Raw genomic sequence first — 19,385 nt, 5'->3', positions numbered from 1 at the left:
CTTTCCTGTAGCCCCTTTCAAGTACTGGAAGGCCACTATAAGGTCTCCCTGGAGCCTTCTCTTCTCCAGGCTGAGCAGCCCCAACTCTCTCAGCCTGTCTTCACAGCAGAGGTGTCCAGGCCTTTGTTCATTTTGGTGGCCCTACTCTGGACCCTCTCTAGCAGCTCCATGTCTTTCCTGTGCCGAGGGTTCCACAGCTGTACACAGTATTCCAGGTGGGGTCTGATCAGAGCAGAGTAGAGGGGCAGAATCACCTCCCTGTCCCTGCTGGCCACACTTCTTTGGATGCAGCCCAGGTCTTTCCCTTTCTCCAGGTTTGAGTTAGATTTTTCCCTTTGTATGAATCTTTTACGTTATACTTAAGAAATTTCTAAATGCTACACGTCTAGGGTTTTTTTAATAGAGAATAAAAACATAGACATAGACATAGACATTTTTGTCTATGAGAGTTTTGGAATTAAATTGTGTGCTTATTGACATAGAAGGAATATAGTGCTTTTGTCTTTTCATAGCAAAAAAATGTTAGTAATACTTTTTTCAAGGATTTCTTATTTCACAGAAGAAAAGACATTCAAGTAAAATATTCATGCTTTGCCTGCCAGTTTATGAAGCCGTAGTTATTTTACAATAGTTGTAACAATTGAGCAAAATTATGAAGATTTGATTAAATGCCAAGTAACATGTCAAATTACCGTTGTCATGACAATGCTTGGAACACGCATTGTACAGTGTGGCCCACACCAAAGAAACAAGATTATGAAAAAAACATTTGAACTTAAAAGTAAGTTCTGTGTATATTCTGAAGTGACATGGTGAGACGGGTGCATGGAAATTTTTAAATTGAGACTCAGATGCTTTTAGGCAAGGAAAAGAGTGGCAATGAAATTTTCCTGAAATTTTAGTTAATTGTTTTCCACAATTAAAATATTTTTCAGAAAGAAAGTTAAACTAACCAACAGATCCCTCGGAGGGAAAATCTAATCTACGGGCCACAAGAAATATCAAGCACTGTAAAATATGCTACCTTTTGTTATAATGTAGTTTGAGTATACCCTTAGAAAGAGGAGGAAAAAATAAATAGAATTCACTTAGCATTGGGTTAGAAAAACTAAAAATTTACTACATCCTTAGGTTTGTAGCAACAACAATATTGCCATTATTATAAATCACCAGGGCCAAAATTTGGAGCATGCTGTATGTTGCATGCATAAAATAAAAGAAACAAAAGCAAATCACAGGGGACAATTCAAAGGCTATTAGAGTATTCTCTTAGCTATAAATTAATTGTATTTAAGTATAATTGGTTTTGATGAAACTTTCTGTAGTAAAAGCATAAAGGAACGTTTATTAATCTAAGGAAAATAAGTTACTGCTAATTTTTAGATCTGCTGCTGTTACTAAGCAAGGAATAAATTCTTTTTGTTGAAATGCTTAAATTTATCACAGTTTGCAATGGAAACCTCTGTGAAAGATCTGGGGAGGGCAGCTAAGTTTCTGCTTGCATAGAATTCTTTTTCATGCTCACTTTACTTTATGTGATATGTCCAGTGTCTTTTGTTCTACACTAACCCCAACTGTTTGAGTGGCTACTTGGGAATAACTTCATCACTTTTCTGGTAGAACATGGCAACTATTTAACACCCTGTATGATTTAAGGCAGGAAATGAAGTGCTGTCTTAGTAAATTGCAGAGAAATTTTCATAAGGAAATGTAATTACCCTGACTAGAAATTGGCCAGACTGTCAAGTTAAAATGACTGTGTATGCAAAAAGTTCCCAGTTTGCAATTTTATCTGAGAGGTGACTTTAAGTAATATTGTATGAATTCAGAATCTTAATGGATTACTTGTGAGATCCTAGTGTTTTTGATGCCTAGTACTACACTATAGTGAATCCAATGCTGATTTAAAATACTTTTACCACCTTGCTGCTATGCTGTTGTTTCTTGCCCTACTGAATGGCGGTACTTTAAAGTTTCCCTCTCAGACAGTGACCAAACTTGTACACTCTCTCTAATGAAATGTGATTAAATTACTTTTAAAAGCTACATCACTGCAGGCTGCACTTGATCTATGTGGTTTAATTTTTTTGTAGCATCCATAGTGTGCTTTGCTTTGGATGAGAGTGGTTAGATCTGGTTTTGATCAATATGTTTATAACTTTTTATTTCACTCTGACGATTCTATTCTTAACATGTTATGATAAATATATTTCACTGCGTTCCAGTAACTATTCTGTTTCTTAAGTCTTGGCACTGGAGTTCATTTTTTTAATGAAATCTGTCTCATTTCCATTTTTCCTGTGTTAACTTTTCAGGTAGCTTTTTCAAATAAAGAAAGGTCATCAATTGAAAATTGTAGTTATTATAGGAAAACAAATTTTACTAAATTGTTCAAAACAGTAGAGGGTTTTGCTTTGAAAATTAAAAATTGAAACATCTTAAACTCCTTAACTCTCCTCACATCTCCCTTGGAAACTCCCTCCTTTACTGTAACTTTGTGGTCTTGATGATATTCACAGAGAAGCTGATTTACTGAATAAAGAAGTTCTTTAAGTTTTCGGTTTTGGAACATTACCAGTGTGTCTGAACCCAGGTTTCAAATTTTACTGGCATTTTGTTGGCAAACCAATTTTTTGGAGTCCTTTCTTATTTGGGTATGTTTCCTGACACCTTTGGCTGTATGGTACTGTGTTTTAAAATTCTCTTTTTCTTTTTTTAAGAGGAAAAGCCTATAAACATATACAAAGGAGTAATTATAAAGTAACTGGTATAAAAATAGAGAGACAAGAAAATTACCAGCTGAAAAATGCAGTGAGCAGAAAAAATGAGGATTTAATGGCAGAGTTTTACCCTGCCTGTTTAGCAGGCCCGATTCTCAAAGCAACTCCACAAGCAAAGCATGCACTATTCTGAGGCCATAATTTAAATCAAGCTTAAGTACATGGGTGGTAAGAAAGAGGTGGTTTAGTCTTCCTTTCTATCCACTGGCCTCATTTACTGTTGCTTCCCTTTTGCCAACAGCAGTGTTCATTTATGGTGAGCCAGATTAGAGCATTGATCCAGCTGAAAAATAACTCACATGATTTTGCCCTACTTAGGTTCTTCCTATATACTGCAGTTTTGCTGAAATTATATTGTTATTACTGCACGACTCTTAGAGACTAATCAACTTAGCCAAAGTATATATAAGTTGCTAACCTGTGTAATTCACAGCATCAATAGATTATTCCTTGCTGAAAATGTCATGACTAGTGCAGGACAAACTTCTCTTTCTAGTATTTATTGAAGGAAGATACAGGAAACTAGCAGTCCAAGATTCCAGTACTTTTTCAGTTTTCCACAAGTCTGGGACACTGTAATCCCTTAACACTTTTTCTTACGGATGTAGAACTTTGGTGTATCTAAGGAGTTTAAAGAGAATTTGACACTACATGGTCCTTTCTGTGCTAACATTGCTATAGGAAAACCCACTATAACGTAAAAGAAGCTATGAATTTTTGCAATAGAACACAAGAGTGCATTCATGTAATAGTGTATTCTGGCACATTTATTGCCTGCTGGATAGAGGCAAAATTGTAACAGTGCAGAGCATTAAGATCCCTATTGTTTAAATAAATCTCAATAGGATTAACAGTTTAGGTGTTCTACCTGTCTCAGCTTTGGGAGTCATTCTTTTGGGATCCTGCATATAGCTCCTGGTTCTATATAAAATACTGCATGGAAAGTGGAAGATAGATAAAATTAAATATTTAGACTAAGTAGAGTGTGAAAGTTACTTTAATCTGGGAACCAACTTGGGATAGGAGATTCCAGTGAACAGAATTTGGTCTAAATTGCTAATTTAGTAATTACTAGATAATGGCTTGTTTCTTAGTTATTTCAACCTAACTTAAAGGACAGCTAGGAATAGCAGAGACACCAAGTTTCTGTACCTTTCCTAAAGTCACAGAATCACTCAGATTGGAGGGGATCCTCAGGTCTTTGGTCTAACCTCCTTCTTTAAGCAGAGTCAACAATAAATTCAAAACAGCTTACTCAGAGCTTTTTCCAGTCAGATTTTGAAAACCTCCAAGGACAGAGACACTCCACAGCCTCTCTGAGCATCCTATCCCAATGCTTAGTTATCCTTATAGTTCAGTATTAGTCACACACTTGATTATTGTGCATGCCTTTTCCTCCTGCAGGTCGTTGGTAAATATATTAAGATATTAAATAGGAGAGGTCTCAGGATAAACTCCTGAGAAACAGCAGTTGTATCCAGCCTACAGGTAGAATACAAACCATTACTTTTCAATCCCAGAATCTAGACACTTTTTGCTCATCTGGTAGTGCATCCATCTAGACTACATTGGCTGAACTTGGATACAAGAGTTCTGTGAAAGACCATCTTGAAGATGTTTGCAACATTTGCCCTTCTCCATCTATCTGGGACTTCCCCTGATCTCCATGACCATGATGATAGAAAACAACCTTCCTGTGCCATCAGCCAGCTCTCTCAGCACTCTCAGGTGCATCCTGTCTGCTCTCATGGACTTACATGAGTCAAGACTTCTCAAGAGATCTCCAGGTAGGAGAGAGAGACTCAGATCAGTGTTGCCAGCAAGGAGGCTGCCACGCAACTGGAAAGTTACCTGTTCTGCTTGGCCAGCAGGCCCTCTGGCAGTCATTCAGCATATAGAGCCTGAAATCAGACACAGCATCATCCAGTTGAAGGTTATGAAGAGGAGATGGAAAGCAATGGGGAAGAGTTTAGGAAAGATATCAGTAGCCATGCTGCTCATTTTCAAATTTGATGTAATGAACACAAAGCGCGGATATGGAGTAGTAAAGTAAGTGTTCAGGATATATTTTTGTCCAAAATAATACAAGAAACTGGTCAAAAGGCCTATTCCTTTGCATTTGGCTAAAAATTGAGAGGGTTTTTTATGTTGCTTTTATAATACTCTACAAACAAGTTATTTGAGAGTGAAATTTTCAGACAAGGAACTTGAAGTGAAGGCAGAAATCTGTTCATTACTTGCCCTCTTGTGCCCAGGTATTTTAACATCTGGAATGTAATGCTGCCTGTCGTAATACCTCTGCAATACTGTAACACAGCAGGATGCACTAATGAGAGTTTCAACCTTAAACCCACAACATCAATGAAATTTATGGTTGTCAGGCCACTGACATTAGTCAAACATAGATTTTGTGGTTTCAATTCCCATTTTACATTCATGTAGGAAGAAAAGTCATTGCGTTGACTAGCCGTGAAGACAGAGTCCTCCTTAAACTTGAAATTTCTCTAAAACAATTAAGTGTGTTTTATTACTCTTGACAGCATTCTTAGTATGCACTACAGGGGGGAGGGCATTTGTATAAAAAATGTGCTAGAATCTCTCTCTTTCATATTTCAGATTATTTAGTAGTCTTAAATACCAAAAGTGCCTTGCTCGTGTTTTGGAAAATACCACAAAAATGTTCAAAGTGGAAAAGAAGAACTTATATAAAACTTTAGTATCATCTCCTACAATCATATAGGTGCCATCTGATATTCTTCCTGATGGCTAAATTTCTCTTCAGATCTTTCATGTTTCCCTACTCTTCTGTCTCAGTGTCATCTTTTGACTCAATATATAGAGTGACTTATTTAAAGTGCACAAAAAAGAAGATAATTTTTTGAAGGAAAACATTTTTTGGGAAAACGTGGTAAGCACTGGGGTGAAGTCACTCTGCAGAAAAGTGAAATTGTTCAATCTGCAATTCATTAAGTTGAAAGAAAAGAAGGGAAGTCAATATGTAAAAAAGTGCACGTACAGTTACTCTTTTTGGTAAGGAAAATCCAAGTTGCTTCTTACAGAAATAAAACTAAGAAACATACACAATTTTCAAAGCTCTGAAGTCTGGGTGGGCAGTTGTGTGGAGCTTTTTATTATCATAGGCTTCATGGCAATTCCAGCACAATCTCAGGAAGCAGTAAAAATAAATCTATCTGTCTCTTGCTGTATCAGTCTGGGTATTAACAACTTCCCCATGTTGTGTCCATTAAAAAATTTCTTCATGGCCCTTGAAAGTACAAACTGGGTTTCTGCGTTTAATATGTTGTTACCTGCTGCCAAGCCTCTTAATAGCTACGTTCATATGTTCTGTTAATCATATCTCTTTGTTCTAAAAGCCTGTGTTTTGGATTCATAATTAACTTCTTTTCCTGCTCCGATCATTTTCCTTCCATCATGGCAGCACATGACCTTTTTTTTGCCTATTTAAAAAGTTACGTGAATGGAGAAGTAACAGAAGTCAATGTATTTCGACAAAGCCTGTAATCTCTTCCTAACTGTACTTTCAAATTTAAATTAGGTTTTCATGTTGCAAACCAGGACCTTGGTGTTGTAACTGAAATCATGCTGTTCTCAGACAGCAGGGCTGAAGACTCATGAGCTACAGAGGATTTTCCCCTAGGTCCCAGCATAAGAAGTATAATTTTAAGGTTTAAGGTTGGTAGTAGATAGGTGAGCGTGGTCTCAGTGTGAAATAGGATCCAAAGAAAGAATTATTGAGCTATATTTCATGCGAACTGGAAGGGGACCTGCAAAGGGATGTTCTGGCTATTGCTCCTTGTCAGTGTCTCACTGATTCAGGAATAGCGTGGGAAAACTTTATGAAGCCTGTGATGGCTTCTATCAGTATTGCTTCAAGTATTTCTAATTAGGAAAGGCATTTGTGGTCCAGAATTCACTTGGGCTCTCCAGTAATCTCCCATTTTTTATCATCATGAAAGCAAGTCAGCCATTTGAAAGATACTGAAACCTTGGGATCCTGCTTGCATTTTGCTACTGATACAGCCCCAAGAGTTACTGAAGCCTGGTTTTTCATCCTGTGAAGAAGGAGGAATGGATAATTCCTTAGCTGGTCACCTGCCTAAAGATACGCATCTAGGGGCAATGCTTCTGCTTGCATGTGGTCCCTGCTGCCCTTGGATACTTGCTTGATTGCAGAACTTGGAACGCCTTTCATATATATCTGGAAATTCAGAGGAAATCATTTTAGATGGTACTGTTCTGATTTGGACTGCACTTATCTCCAAGACAAGATTACTTTCATAGGAGTGAAGAACATGCCCATGTTAGAAGTCGATTTGTAGGCTGTATATGGCTTTCTGGGCTTGCCTTGCTGGCAACTTTTTGAATATCTGTTTTATCTGTTAAATAACTCATCCTGAAAATGTGAAATGGAGGAGGATCATATCATAGTACAGTTGAGATCTGTTTTAAAGTGGCTTGAACTAAATTCTCACAGTAGGGTTTTTTCCTTCTTTTTTTAAGTCTAGCATTGACTCATTTGGTGGTGTTAAAGTGCACTTTCTACTTTTCCCTAGAGGAAAGCTAGTATTCTTTTAAGTGAAACTATTTTAAAAGCAGAACACAAGCCTAAAATAAGCCAGTGTTCTCTAGAGTTCTCAGAAGGTGTAGATTTATTTACTGTAGTTAAATCATAATTAGTTCTCAGGGGATAGTGTATCTTTTAAACTGCTTTATTGCCACCATATTGGTTTTCTAAATAATCAGAAACTGCTGCTCTTATATTCTGTAGTATGAACAAAAATTTGCTTTAAGTAGAAACAAATGTCTAGAATTGCTAGTTGTCACTTACTGAAGATAGTGACATGCAAAAAAATAAGCACTTCAAGAAAACATGAAGAAATACAAAACTTATGTTATCAGAAGGCACCTTAAATGAACCATGGGTATAACTTTTTCTAGACTAATAGATATAGTTGTGTTTTACATTATTATTTTTCAGTTAATCTTTTTTTAATATTCTAATGCTTTCTGGTCATGAATAAATGTTAACTGAAAAATGGATAAATGGTAGTGCAATGTTAACATAAAATATTACCTGATATTTAAGCCTAGATTTTAATGAATGTAGCTTAGTGTTCCAGCTGATAAGCATGGGGTTTTTTTTTTCCTAATTGGCAGGTTAATGTTCGAGTTGCCTGAGGAGATGGGTTTAATAGCAATTGCTGTTCGACAAACACAAGGGAAAGGTAAGTTTGCATCTAATGCTAATAAATGTGTATTAAAGTATTAAATAGGACATTTTAATGTCACCTAGCTGCCTTAAGGATACATTATGGGTGTTTTTTATATTGTAGTCTATAGAATAATTGTGTCCTCTTCTCCTCCTGCTGAGCTGTGGATTCAAACTCAAAACCTAAGTCAGTAGAGACCAAAATAAACATTTTCAGGATGTTTGGTGGCTTTTGCAGAAATGATTTAGTGGTCTTCTAGTTTCTGCCAAAAGGCTCCCCAGTCTTGGAAACTGCCATCACTACATTTAGTGTAATACAAATCAGACCTCCAAATCAGAACTCCTTTTTGACTTAACTGGAACAAGACTGGGTCTTGATTTGCTCTGAGATAGAGTTTTCCTCTGAGATACAGAGTTTTTCTCAGTCTGCAGGACCTGCCTGAACTCTCATGTGGGCTTTCACAATCTTTTGAAGATAAAATACAAGCAAGTTCTGTCTCTTTCCCAGGAAGGTGCGAGCACTGATTTCAAAGCTGCATTCATTCTATTAGAAGAAAACCGTGGCCAGCCTAGTAAGCTCTTCTGAGCACAGATCTACATGCAGATGGTTACTTGACTTTTGGTTCAGATCTAACGTGTCCAGTTGCTTCACAATGTGGATGGATTTCTAGATGCACACAGAGCATCTTTACAAATACTTCTTCACTTCAGCAAAGCAGTATTTTTTAAAATGTGTATGTCACTGGGCACCAGGAGAACCTGGAAGCACATAATTTAGGACATTCTAGGAATCTGAGCAGTACTATGCACATTAAACAACCTGCTGGGTTTTTTTAAATAAAAAGCTGTGCATTTTAACGATTTGTCTTTCAAAATTAGTTTGGAAACTTCATTATAGGACTTATGGTAGACTCTTGGGTGGATACTACTGAATCTTTCTCTTTTGTAGTTGTCTACATTAACAAAGTGATCTTTTTTATAAATATTTTTTTCTTTACTTGAAGTTAATTTTTTTTCTCCCCTTCCCCAGGTCGTGGTGGAAATGTTTGGCTCAGTCCCCTGGGTTGTGCACTATCCACTTTACATATCACCATTCCTCTACATTCCAACCTGGGCCAGAGAATTCCTTTTGTTCAACACCTGGTGTCCTTGGCAGTGGTAGAGTCAGTTAGATCAATACCAGGATACGAGGTATGTCATTCTAATTTATCTCAAAATTCATGCTTCCATTTTCATGAATTTCAAATTTTGACTATGTCTTCTATGTGTAAAATGACTGGATGCATGATACAGTTCTTCAGCAGAAATATAGTGGTAAACTTAGCCATTGTGCATGTTTGATTATTTATTTTAAGAAATCTAGTGTGTATATATATATATATGATGAATAATGTCTTTTACTGAGCTTATTAAGTATACTACACTAGTTTCACTCATAATCTTGTGAAACGTAAGACTCAGTCTTCATCAATAAAGAAAATGTCCATTTTGTTTGTCTCACAATTAAGTTACTTTGTTTTCATTCTGAAGGAGTAGGGGAGGAAGGAGGAAAGAAAAATAAATAAAACTGACAAATCCTTTTCTGCTTTTTTTGTTGGTGCTGTTTCAGTGGTCACTTTATCCCTTTTAAAGGATTTTTCCAACCCTTGTTTAAGGTTGAAAACTGATTTCTAAAGCAAGAACTTAGGAGTATTGCTCTCAAGAGGGAATCAAGTGTCCTGTCATCAGTATTAAAATGAAGAAGCAGTCTTCTTCATCACCTCATAGATCTCCTTTTTAATGTTACCATTTCCTAATATTTGCTAACTATAAAACGTTGGTATTTTACAGAAGTAGTTGACTGAAGCATATGTTTCCTATATTACAGAAAATCAATGACTTATACACATTTACACATGAAGTTTATTATAGTGGCACCCAGTAGCTTTGCTGTAGCTTAGGGTCTGTCAGCCTTTCTATTAAAACCTTCTAACTTCAGTGCTTCATAACGTGACTATAAACCCAGAATGCTTAAGGCTAAAATTTGCAATATAAAATATTTGGCTAGAGTGAATAGTTTAACCATACAAAATAGAAGGGATGAGTTAGTTTAATAAAATATGAGTCTGACTGGGGAAGGAGTTAATTTGGGAATGGAGGTGGTTTTTCTTCTGTATGCCTACCCTGGTATATTGTGGCATTCTTTATTTTGTTCCATTCAAAAGGGAAAAGGTGACTGTAGTCCTAAATGTTAATATAAACCCAGGATGTATCAATAATACATGTACTGTACACAGCACATGTACAGTTCATAGCTTGCTATGACCAAGAAGAAACTACTGAACCTCTCTGATAGTGCATCCACCCTAGACAATGGGTGAAACCAATGTTAAGGGTTTGGACTGAACTACGTTAGAGCAAGGAAACGGGAAGCTTTATCAGAAACTCTTTGCTTAAGTTTCCCCTTTAGTCTTTGGTAATGCAGGACTTTTCTTTGTCAGGTGAACATCCAGGCCATGCAAACTGCAGCAGCTGCAAACATTGGGCTAATCTGTAGATGAAGTTTCATTCTCTCCTCCAAATTTCAATACCTATGTCAGAATATTAATCATACTTTAACATACTGTAATGTCTTTCACTATGCTCAAAGTCCGTTTCAGGATTTGTGTTAAAAAATCAGAAACACCCAAGTCTGTTTATCAGCCAGTCATCCTTCTTAGGATTGCCAGGAATGTTGACTGTGGTAAACAGCCAGCAACTGAGGCCTTTGTTCAGGGGCCTGCTGGGGATAATCTGACTGCTCAGTTGGAAGTTTTACTGTGAGATGTTAGTGCGGCAAATACAAATGGGCCTCATATCAAGAGGATGCTTTACTTTTCCATTCACTCTGTAGTAAGAGAAGATAAGACTGTGCTTCTTTTCCAGCATCTTTTGTTACCCCCATTGTGTCTTTGGCATGTGGATAGTTGAGCAGTACCTTGTAACTACATTTTGTGGCAAAGTCTCTGCTGTGTAGTGTACATCCTGAGAATACCCAGCTGACTTGGTTGCTCTTCATGCTTGCTGTCACTGCAGTTGCAGAGCTAGTGCCTGGTGTCTTACAGTTGTGTGTCTTCCTTAAGTAAGATCTACTGAATGGCTCTTTGGAAAATCTCTTAACACTGATAATACTTTGCAACTGTGTCATACTTCACATATCTCAGGAGTGTTCTGTAAATCTTTTCTCAGTGCGAAGAGTCAAGTTGTTTTCCATAATGAATACGAATTGGTGATCCTCTTCCTTAGAATGCTTTGATAGCAAAATCAGGTAGTATTTCCTGTCAATGTATGTGTAATGGACTCCTCTCTGGCCTTTAAATCTGTCAGGAAAGTAGACATGGACCCAGCTGCAGTTTTCACACATCCTGTAAAGGGATTTCATAATCTACAATAGGAGGGAATGTGACTCTTGTAGTCCTGGAGCACCTACCATAATTTGCCCCTGGGGATACAGTCATATGCAGTTTTTCAAACTACAGGAAGCACATTTGCTTTCTTTTTGTGTTTAAGTAGCTGGTGCAAAGTTCAGTTCAGTTCTGTGGTTTCAACAAAAACGTCTCTATTGCGCTGGAACGGTGTCACACAGCACAGTTTGTGTTTCCAGCTCCGTGGTGTTGCTTGAGTGTAGCTGCTGAAAGCGTGAATATATTTAGGACATTACTGAAGTATTTACATAGTTGTGAACTGGAATTTCTCCTGTCTGCTAAATTTCCTTTCTGAAATTCAAGATGTCATTGTCTCCTTGTCTGGTTTCTGCAAAAAATCTCAGCTACAGCGCTGACGTTATTGTGGGCTTACCCGGATTGTTTATCAGCAGTGAGCCGCAGTGGTGGCCACGGTTTGCATCTTTCTTGAAAAGATCTTTTGAATCTCTAGTAGGCAGTCATGAATGAAGAAAATGAATTATACAATAATATAATTACAGTTTTGAGAGTGAAAATCTTTAGTATCCGTAGTCCCCCCTTTTGGTCACCCTCAGTCTTTATTATCTCATCTGCTCATTTTGGTTTTCTTAGTAAATAGACACGTTTAGTGTCTTAGTGAACCGACAACTTCCAACCTCCTTGGTAAACCATGTAACCATGTTACTATGACTTTTTCACTAACGTATTTGGAGCAGTTAAACAGGTTTGAGAACCTATTTATGAAGTTGAGAGTATCACATTCAGTGCGGCAAAGGTACAGAAAATATTAAAATATAGAGTAATGAATGAGCTGTGTTCTGATAATCAGTATCAAAGAGCAAAGTGTTTCTAAAAGTATGTTTTTGTTTCTTTAGGATATTGAGCTGCGAGTAAAATGGCCAAATGATATTTACTACAGTGATCTTATGAAGCTAGGAGGAGTTCTGGTAAACTCTACGCTTGTTGAAACAACATTTCATATACTTATTGGTAAATGTCTACTTTCGAGCTTTCCTATGCTGTTTTTTTCTGAAAAAAAATTAGTTGTTATTAATGTCTTTTTGAGTTAAAATGATAAGGACAAGAATAAATAACAACAGCCGGCATAAGGAAATAAAGCACAATATTAATTCAAAAGGAAGCACAAAAAGTAAATGTTTTCATTCTTCTTAATAATTCTAAAAGCTTGACAAGGAAGGAAAAATTAAATGCAAGCATCTGGACTGGTGCAGTGGAGTTCAAAGAAAGAGCATTACAGAAGAGAGGAAAAATGTCCTCCTTGATCTATTGCAAAGCTAGTAGAATATGCTGGAAAATGTATCAATTTTTTCAGTTATCTTTTTTTTTAGCAACATGACAGATATTTAAATTAAGCACGTGCCTTGTAGATCAGGAGAAAAAGAGCAGTGCACACATAGTAATGTTCCTTCTTCCAATAGTAAAATTTCTTCTTCCATCCTTTTAAAATGTATTCATAACTTGTTTCTGTTGTTGCCTTTCTAGAAACAGGAATGTTGCTAGTGAAGCAGCAGTGAAGGAAGGATTTGATTAATTAATCAGTTTCTTTAGTTCTCTTAAAAAGTGTTTGGGAAGCGACTACAAAGTGGTTGGGAAGGGTGAGTCAGGGAATAAAGAGCAACAATGGGTTTGTTAATTGTGAAGATAAACAGTCTACCTGGAAAGCTGGTTCCAAAAAGGTGGCACAGCCAATCTCAGAAAGACTATACATGTATTTTCCAACAAGTCCCAGTGGTGTAGCAAGGGAAGTCATTTAGGTGTCCAAATATGTAGTGAGATGTTTCTATAATTTCAAGTCTGATAATCATCCTGCTATTTGTTAAGAAAGAATTTTCCCTTGACCAGCAGCAGCACAAATCTGTCAGACATGTGTAGAAAACTGCCAGCAGAGCTTTAGGTTCTGGTTCCAAAAATAATTCTCTCTGCTATGTCTAAAATATTGAATCAAAGTTTCTTACCAAGTTTAAAGAAGAAGTTTATATTTGAATGTAGCACAGGAGATAACAGTCTTGCAAAGAGAGTGTGTGCATGATATCATTTCTATCCAGATGATGTAAATTTTAAAGTGCAAACAAGCAAAACAGTTGAAGCAGTCATCACCACCTTCTGTGAAACATGCCCAGCCATTAAATTTTCTGTTCAATTGTTATATCGTCATTTTGTAAATAATCTACATGTAAAGAATAGAAGTTGCACTGAGGCACATAAAAATTCTCTGTGCCCCATCAACCATTTACTGCTTCCACATGTTTTTCCAGAGCTTGTTCTGGTTAACACAAGAAAAGCAAAAATAGCTCAAAAAATAGTTCATCTTATCAAATATCTCTTTGCACATTACATCTGTCTTTTGGACCTTGTGTTTCTTACCCTAAACACCAAAACATTCTCATTCAACTGGAAGATTTCTGTATGTATTTCCTCTGATATCCATAGGAGTTATCTTGGTGGTGAAAGGTCTGAGGTATGTATCAACTTCCTTTCACCTGGAAGCTTCTAAGATTGAAACGTACTTGCCATGTACTAGTCCAAGGGTCTTTTAATAATTTCAGTGATGTATGTCACTGAGAGGAGTAGGGGTGTCTCATGACATCTAACTTCTTGTGTTAGAAGTAGCAATGAGATCAAACTTCTACAATAGGGTAAGTAAGCCAGGTGTATCACTCCCTCTCTACGGTCATGCAGATCCCTGTCCTAGACCTCACTGTTATGGCACTCATGAAGAGTATCCCATATATGAAGGCAAGAATCAAAATCAAAGGTGATCTGCCTGGGTTCACTGCTCTGAGAAGTACCTCAGAAGAATAAGGTGAAATACAAACCTGCCTTTCCACCTGTAATGTGTGCTCAAGGCCTAACAGATGACACAACTTCTTTCCTCTTTTAAGCATACTTAACTTTAAACACGTTTCTAAAAAACCATGGGTTTTTTGAGTTACTAAGTCGTAACCTCCATACGTAGGTGCCTGAGTGCCCTGAGCCTACAGAGCTCCAAGGTTCCATTACGCATCCTGACAGTAGCAAACGCAGCTTGATGACCATGGTCACTCGCTCTCTTCACTTGCACCATATTTGAGTGTAACCAACTGAGTTGGGATTTGCTGGCATGGCATGTTAGGTTTTCCAGTTTGTTTTCCTTTGTCGCTTTCTGATAATAAATTTCTCCTTACTTCCATAGGGTATGGGACTGTGACTTTCTTTGCTTGCATTCTCATGCCATTTAAAAATCAAAAAGTCCTTTTCACTGAAGAGATCCTTCTTCTCATAGTTAATACTCATTCCTTTCATATATGAATAGTCTCATTAATAGCAAATTTGCCAAATTTGGACCTTCTTGCAGAAGGAGGTATATCATGTCTAAACCTGATTGACAGCCAGGGGTTTTATCCTAGAAGTCTAAGGAAAGAAAAATTCAAATGATTAGGAGAAAAAAATAAACAGGTAATGCAATGTATTTCTTTACATCCCTCGAAGCCTGTTTCAGCAGGCTGCAAAAAAGGCCCCAAGAGCCATATTTAAATAAGAAAGGCGTTTTGCCAACATTATTCTAGCTGGAAGAATCTCAGCAAGGGACTGGGGGCTTCTAAAGGGTACGCTGTGGTAAGATAGATTAAGCAAACTGGAGTCTCACACAGCAAAGTTACATCTTCTGGGCTTTTCAGAGCAAGCCAGACAAGGCTTATCAGCTGAGAAAAAAAAGCTTAATTTTCAGAGAATACAATCAGCTAACTGTAGTAAACAGAAAGGTCTGTTAATTAAATTTTAGAGTGAAAGATAAAACCCCATCTTAGACTATGATCAGTGATTGACTCTCAATTAGCTAATGACCTCAGGAATCAGTTTTACTCCTCAAGGAGTAGAAGAATATCTCACTTTGATGTTATTGCAACCAACGTGCAAGTTACCACTTATCATCTTCCTAACCCTCGTTGACAGGATGGTGTGTTGTTGGCAAACTGCACTGGATTTACTTCTGCAATTGTGAGGAGGCATTTTAAAGTCAAGAAACATAAGATCCAGACTGAGATTTTTAGTTAAATGGGAAGATTTAAAGATGTAACAGACTGCAGAAAAATAGCTACTGGAATCATCCTTAGAGAGAATTGCATCAAGTAGTTAAGTAAAGTACTGACCTTCTGGTGGTAACAAAGTGTTCAGATTTACAGGTCGTGTCCTTTTCTTTTGGTTTGTCTCCTTCAGGCTTTGGATTTAATGTGAATAACAGCAACCCCACCATATGCATCAATGATCTCATCACAAAATTTAATAAGGAAGAGGGGACGGAGCTGAAGCCTTTAACTCCAGACTGTCTTATTGCAAGAACTGTAACTGTGCTAGAGAGGCTTATAGATATTTTCCAGGAGAAAGGGCCCAATGGAGTTCTTCCCCGTTATTATAAGTACTGGGTTCACAGGTAAGAAGAATGTTCTTAAACTTTCTTTTAGATTGGAAAGAACTCATGGATCTTCTGTCTTTTTCTGCTTTTTCTACTAGATTGCCTTTAATACCAGGGGCTTAATTAAAATGTCCTTATTTTGTATTTTTTTGGGAGAGGGAATAAAAATAGCACGTAGTAAAATCAATGGACTAGCATGAGTTAAAGAATGTTTCTAGGTAGTTCATGTGTGCCATCTTAAAAGAAAAGAATTGGGAATTATTTGTTTAGCTAGTGATGAAGCTGCTGTACTGATGTCTTTTATTAAAAAATAGACTGTTTGGGTTAACTCCAACTCTGCTAATTTCCAAGAAAGAAACTGAACCAAGTAGAAGTGCTGTTGAAAATCATTCTCTGTAAAGGACGAGTGAAGAGGGAAATAAAACTATTCGGCTAGACATTAGAGTCCTCTGAGCTATTTTGAGTTGTTAGGGCAGCATCCACCAAGTAATTCCTGTCTGGTTCTCTTTATTTGCAGTGGGAAGCAAGTTCGTCTCCACAGCGAGGAGGGCCCGATTGCATGGATAGTTGGGATAGATGATTACGGATTCCTTCAAGTTCATGAAGAAGGCAAAGGTGTAGAGTCTGTACACCCAGATGGCAACTCTTTCGACATGCTGAGAAACCTCATAGTCCCAAAGCATCAATAGTTCTCAGAGCTCACTGTAAAAAAGGGAGGCTTTTGACTGGTACAGAGTAGCTAAACATGCCTAAAAGTGGGAAGGGTAGTTGATAGCTTGATTTATTTTTATTTCTTCTGATTTTCTGGTATCTTTGTTGTTTGATGTGGACAACTTCAAAGGTTGAGAAGAGGTAATTTTCTCATTGCCTTTATTCTTTCATATTAACTTCAAAACACACACATTTTGCCATTCTTTGTAGGCATTTATTCTTTAAAAGGAGCCTGTTTGCACAGGATTACTTTCCAATGAACAGAACTTTCTCTTAATTTACAAACTGTATTTGAGAAACTGAAATGGCTAAATATTTTCTTTTCATATCTCTGTGTTTTTATTGTGCATTAGCACAATGCAGTACAATATTTACATGTTTAGTATGGTTTTTGACACTAAATTCTGGTTTACATGTTGTCTGAGGTGGAAACAGCTGGAAAAGCTCATCATATATTTTGGGATTATTGGGATTACCACTGTGTTTAGATTCAGGTCTAAGGAGAAAGTTGCTGATTTGGTTCTCCATGTATGCTTGTACAATAGTTTACCATCCCGTGCTTTGGTCTCAGGTCTGCAGCTCCATCATGGCTGCCTTGAGTTTTTTGGGGAGTTTTCCATCAGCACTGAAGAGCTGTGGGTGCTTATCCAAATTGCTTGTACTCTGCTCATTTTAGTCAATTGGATCTGAGTAAATTGTCTCATATCTCCTTCGAATCATAATCTTCCAAGAGGCCTTTAGCACCCGTCAGGTTAGCCCCCCGGAGCAGTGTGTCACCTACTTGCAATTCTCTTCTTCAGTTTATTGTAGAATCCCATGTCAGGACAGGGAAGTCTGAATAGTTTATAATTTAATAGTAATTCTATTGTAATAATAATGAAGTTAAGTGAATAAATACGAGAAAAATGCTCCGCTCTTAAAATCCCTTCCAGAAACAGCTGCTACAGTGAAAAAGAGAAAACACCTAGCTTACCTGTGTCCAAATTGTCTTTGGACAATTGTCTTCGATGGTTTTTGCTGTCACGCCCTTTCCCAAAGCAGGGCATCTGGTTTTGCTGCTAACCACCAAAAGCAAGAGATTAGACATCTGCTCACCTGACAGGAGGTTGCTCTGGGGCTGGCTGCACAGTTCCAGCTTAGGTGGGACAGCTTGATCATGACTGGAAAGCAGAGTGAAGCAGGCATGTGGGAGCCTCTGTGTGTTGCAGCTTGTCAGGTTTTTCTCCTGGGGAAGGTGAATTTGCACCAGGAGGCTCGGCCACCACAGCACTTTCAGCAGTTCCCTGCAGATAGAGATTTTGTCATAGGTGCAATGTGACCAGCTTAATTTCCTGGAGTAGGCATCACTGCTTATTGCGTTACCTTGTCCTTACTGAAGGTGGATCTGCCAAATGTGTTTTCACAAAGGACATCTGCCTACTAGCCAGAAATGGTTTTTTTTTAGGTTAGACTTCACCTCATAAACTATCTGAACATGTTAGTAGATTGTTTCAGTTACAAAGCCAAGAAGTCTTAAATCAAGGAAGCTTGTCTGTGATGGTAATTTAGAGTAATCCTCACATATTAGAGTTTAGGTGGTTTGGCAGCAAGTGCTAGAAATTAAGCTGTCCCTATTACATTTAGAATTTTATGTTCCATATCACAGGGGATTTGGGTGTGTGTGTCTGCTTGTCCATCCTCTGTTCTGTTTTGCTCCATAATCCACATCACATGAGACTGCACACCAGTATTTCATAGAACTGTACAGTGCAGTGTAGACAGCTGTTAATTGGCAGAGTTAAAATGATACACAAGAACACCAGTTTTTGCTTTTTCTCACCAGATGCTTTCTAGAACTGCTTTGGGCTCTTAATTCTTGGCAGCTACCTTTATTTCAGAATCAAATATTAGTGCATATTATAATCAAATTAAACTTGAGCAGCAGTTAATAGAGTTTAAGTAAAAAGAAGATCTCATTTATATACACACCTGTAAAAACCTGTGTGTGCCTACACAACACTCACATCTTCCTTTTGCATTTTCACTTCTTCTCTGCCTTTTCCTGCAAGCAGCTTATGAGCTTCTGCAGATCAGCCATGGAAAGCATAGCTTTGGTACTGCTTTTCTGACCACAGAGTTTTACAAAACTTTAGATCTGTACCCCAATCCAATATTTGTAGCTGAAATACTCTCACTGGTTTGGTACTGTAGATGTGCCTGTAGAAAGCACCTTGGATTTTCCTCATATTATAGGTAGAGTGATGAGTGCCTGTAGAGGTTTACCAACCAGGTCATGCATCAGATTGTGACTTGAATTTCTTTGTTAAAACACACTCTGCCTGCTCGAGGGACAGATACTGTAAAAGGAAGACGGGGGAAAATGGCAAAACATGTTCCTGTGTGAAGGGTAGAATGGACCTGCAGACCTTGAGTCAGCCACACTACCAGAGTCTGAGCGGCAGGCAGAGGGGGTTTTTTTGATAGTAAAATGCAGCAATATTTCCTAGTTGCTGTTGTTCCATTTGGTTTTCTTGAGAGCCTTTTTAATGAAATGCTTGTTCTATTCTGACTTAGAGTTGTAAGATTATTCTGAAAATTTTTGAACTGGAAGGAAACTTTGCATTGAACTTCTTTTCTGTGAGCAAGAACTAACCAAGCGTGGATGTGTCGAAGCTTAGGTGGGTGCTGTGGGAACATGCCACTTTGCCTGGAGTTTTTAGTGGCCTATTCTGTGCATTAAAATCTACCTTTTGTCTTGAGGAAACAACCTTGAGTTGGATGAAGTGTTTGTTGCAAACCTGACCTTTCCTTCAGAAGAACCAAGATGATTCCCATGGTATGGCGAGCAGGTC

At 37.7% G+C, this 19,385-nt stretch overlaps 1 protein-coding gene across 1 annotated transcript in view; it reads left to right on the top strand.

Moving 5' to 3' along the window:
* Nucleotides 1–16,532, top strand: part of HLCS (holocarboxylase synthetase (biotin-(proprionyl-CoA-carboxylase (ATP-hydrolysing)) ligase)) — a 115,519-nt gene extending 98,987 nt beyond the window's left edge. Inside the window, exons 6-10 of the mRNA XM_010000434.1 lie at nt 7,959–8,026; nt 9,041–9,201; nt 12,308–12,422; nt 15,648–15,861; nt 16,361–16,532. Coding sequence (XP_009998736.1) covers nt 7,959–8,026; nt 9,041–9,201; nt 12,308–12,422; nt 15,648–15,861; nt 16,361–16,532 — 730 coding nt within the window. The remainder of the gene's footprint in view (nt 1–7,958; nt 8,027–9,040; nt 9,202–12,307; nt 12,423–15,647; nt 15,862–16,360) is intronic.
* Nucleotides 16,533–19,385: the final 2,853 nt, after the last annotated feature.

This window comes from Chaetura pelagica, unplaced genomic scaffold (genome assembly GCF_000747805.2).
Source record: "Chaetura pelagica isolate M959 unplaced genomic scaffold, ChaPel_1.0 scaffold244, whole genome shotgun sequence".
NCBI classification, from domain to species: Eukaryota; Metazoa; Chordata; class Aves; order Apodiformes; family Apodidae; genus Chaetura; species Chaetura pelagica.
This window is presented reverse-complemented; position numbering and strand designations above follow the sequence as displayed.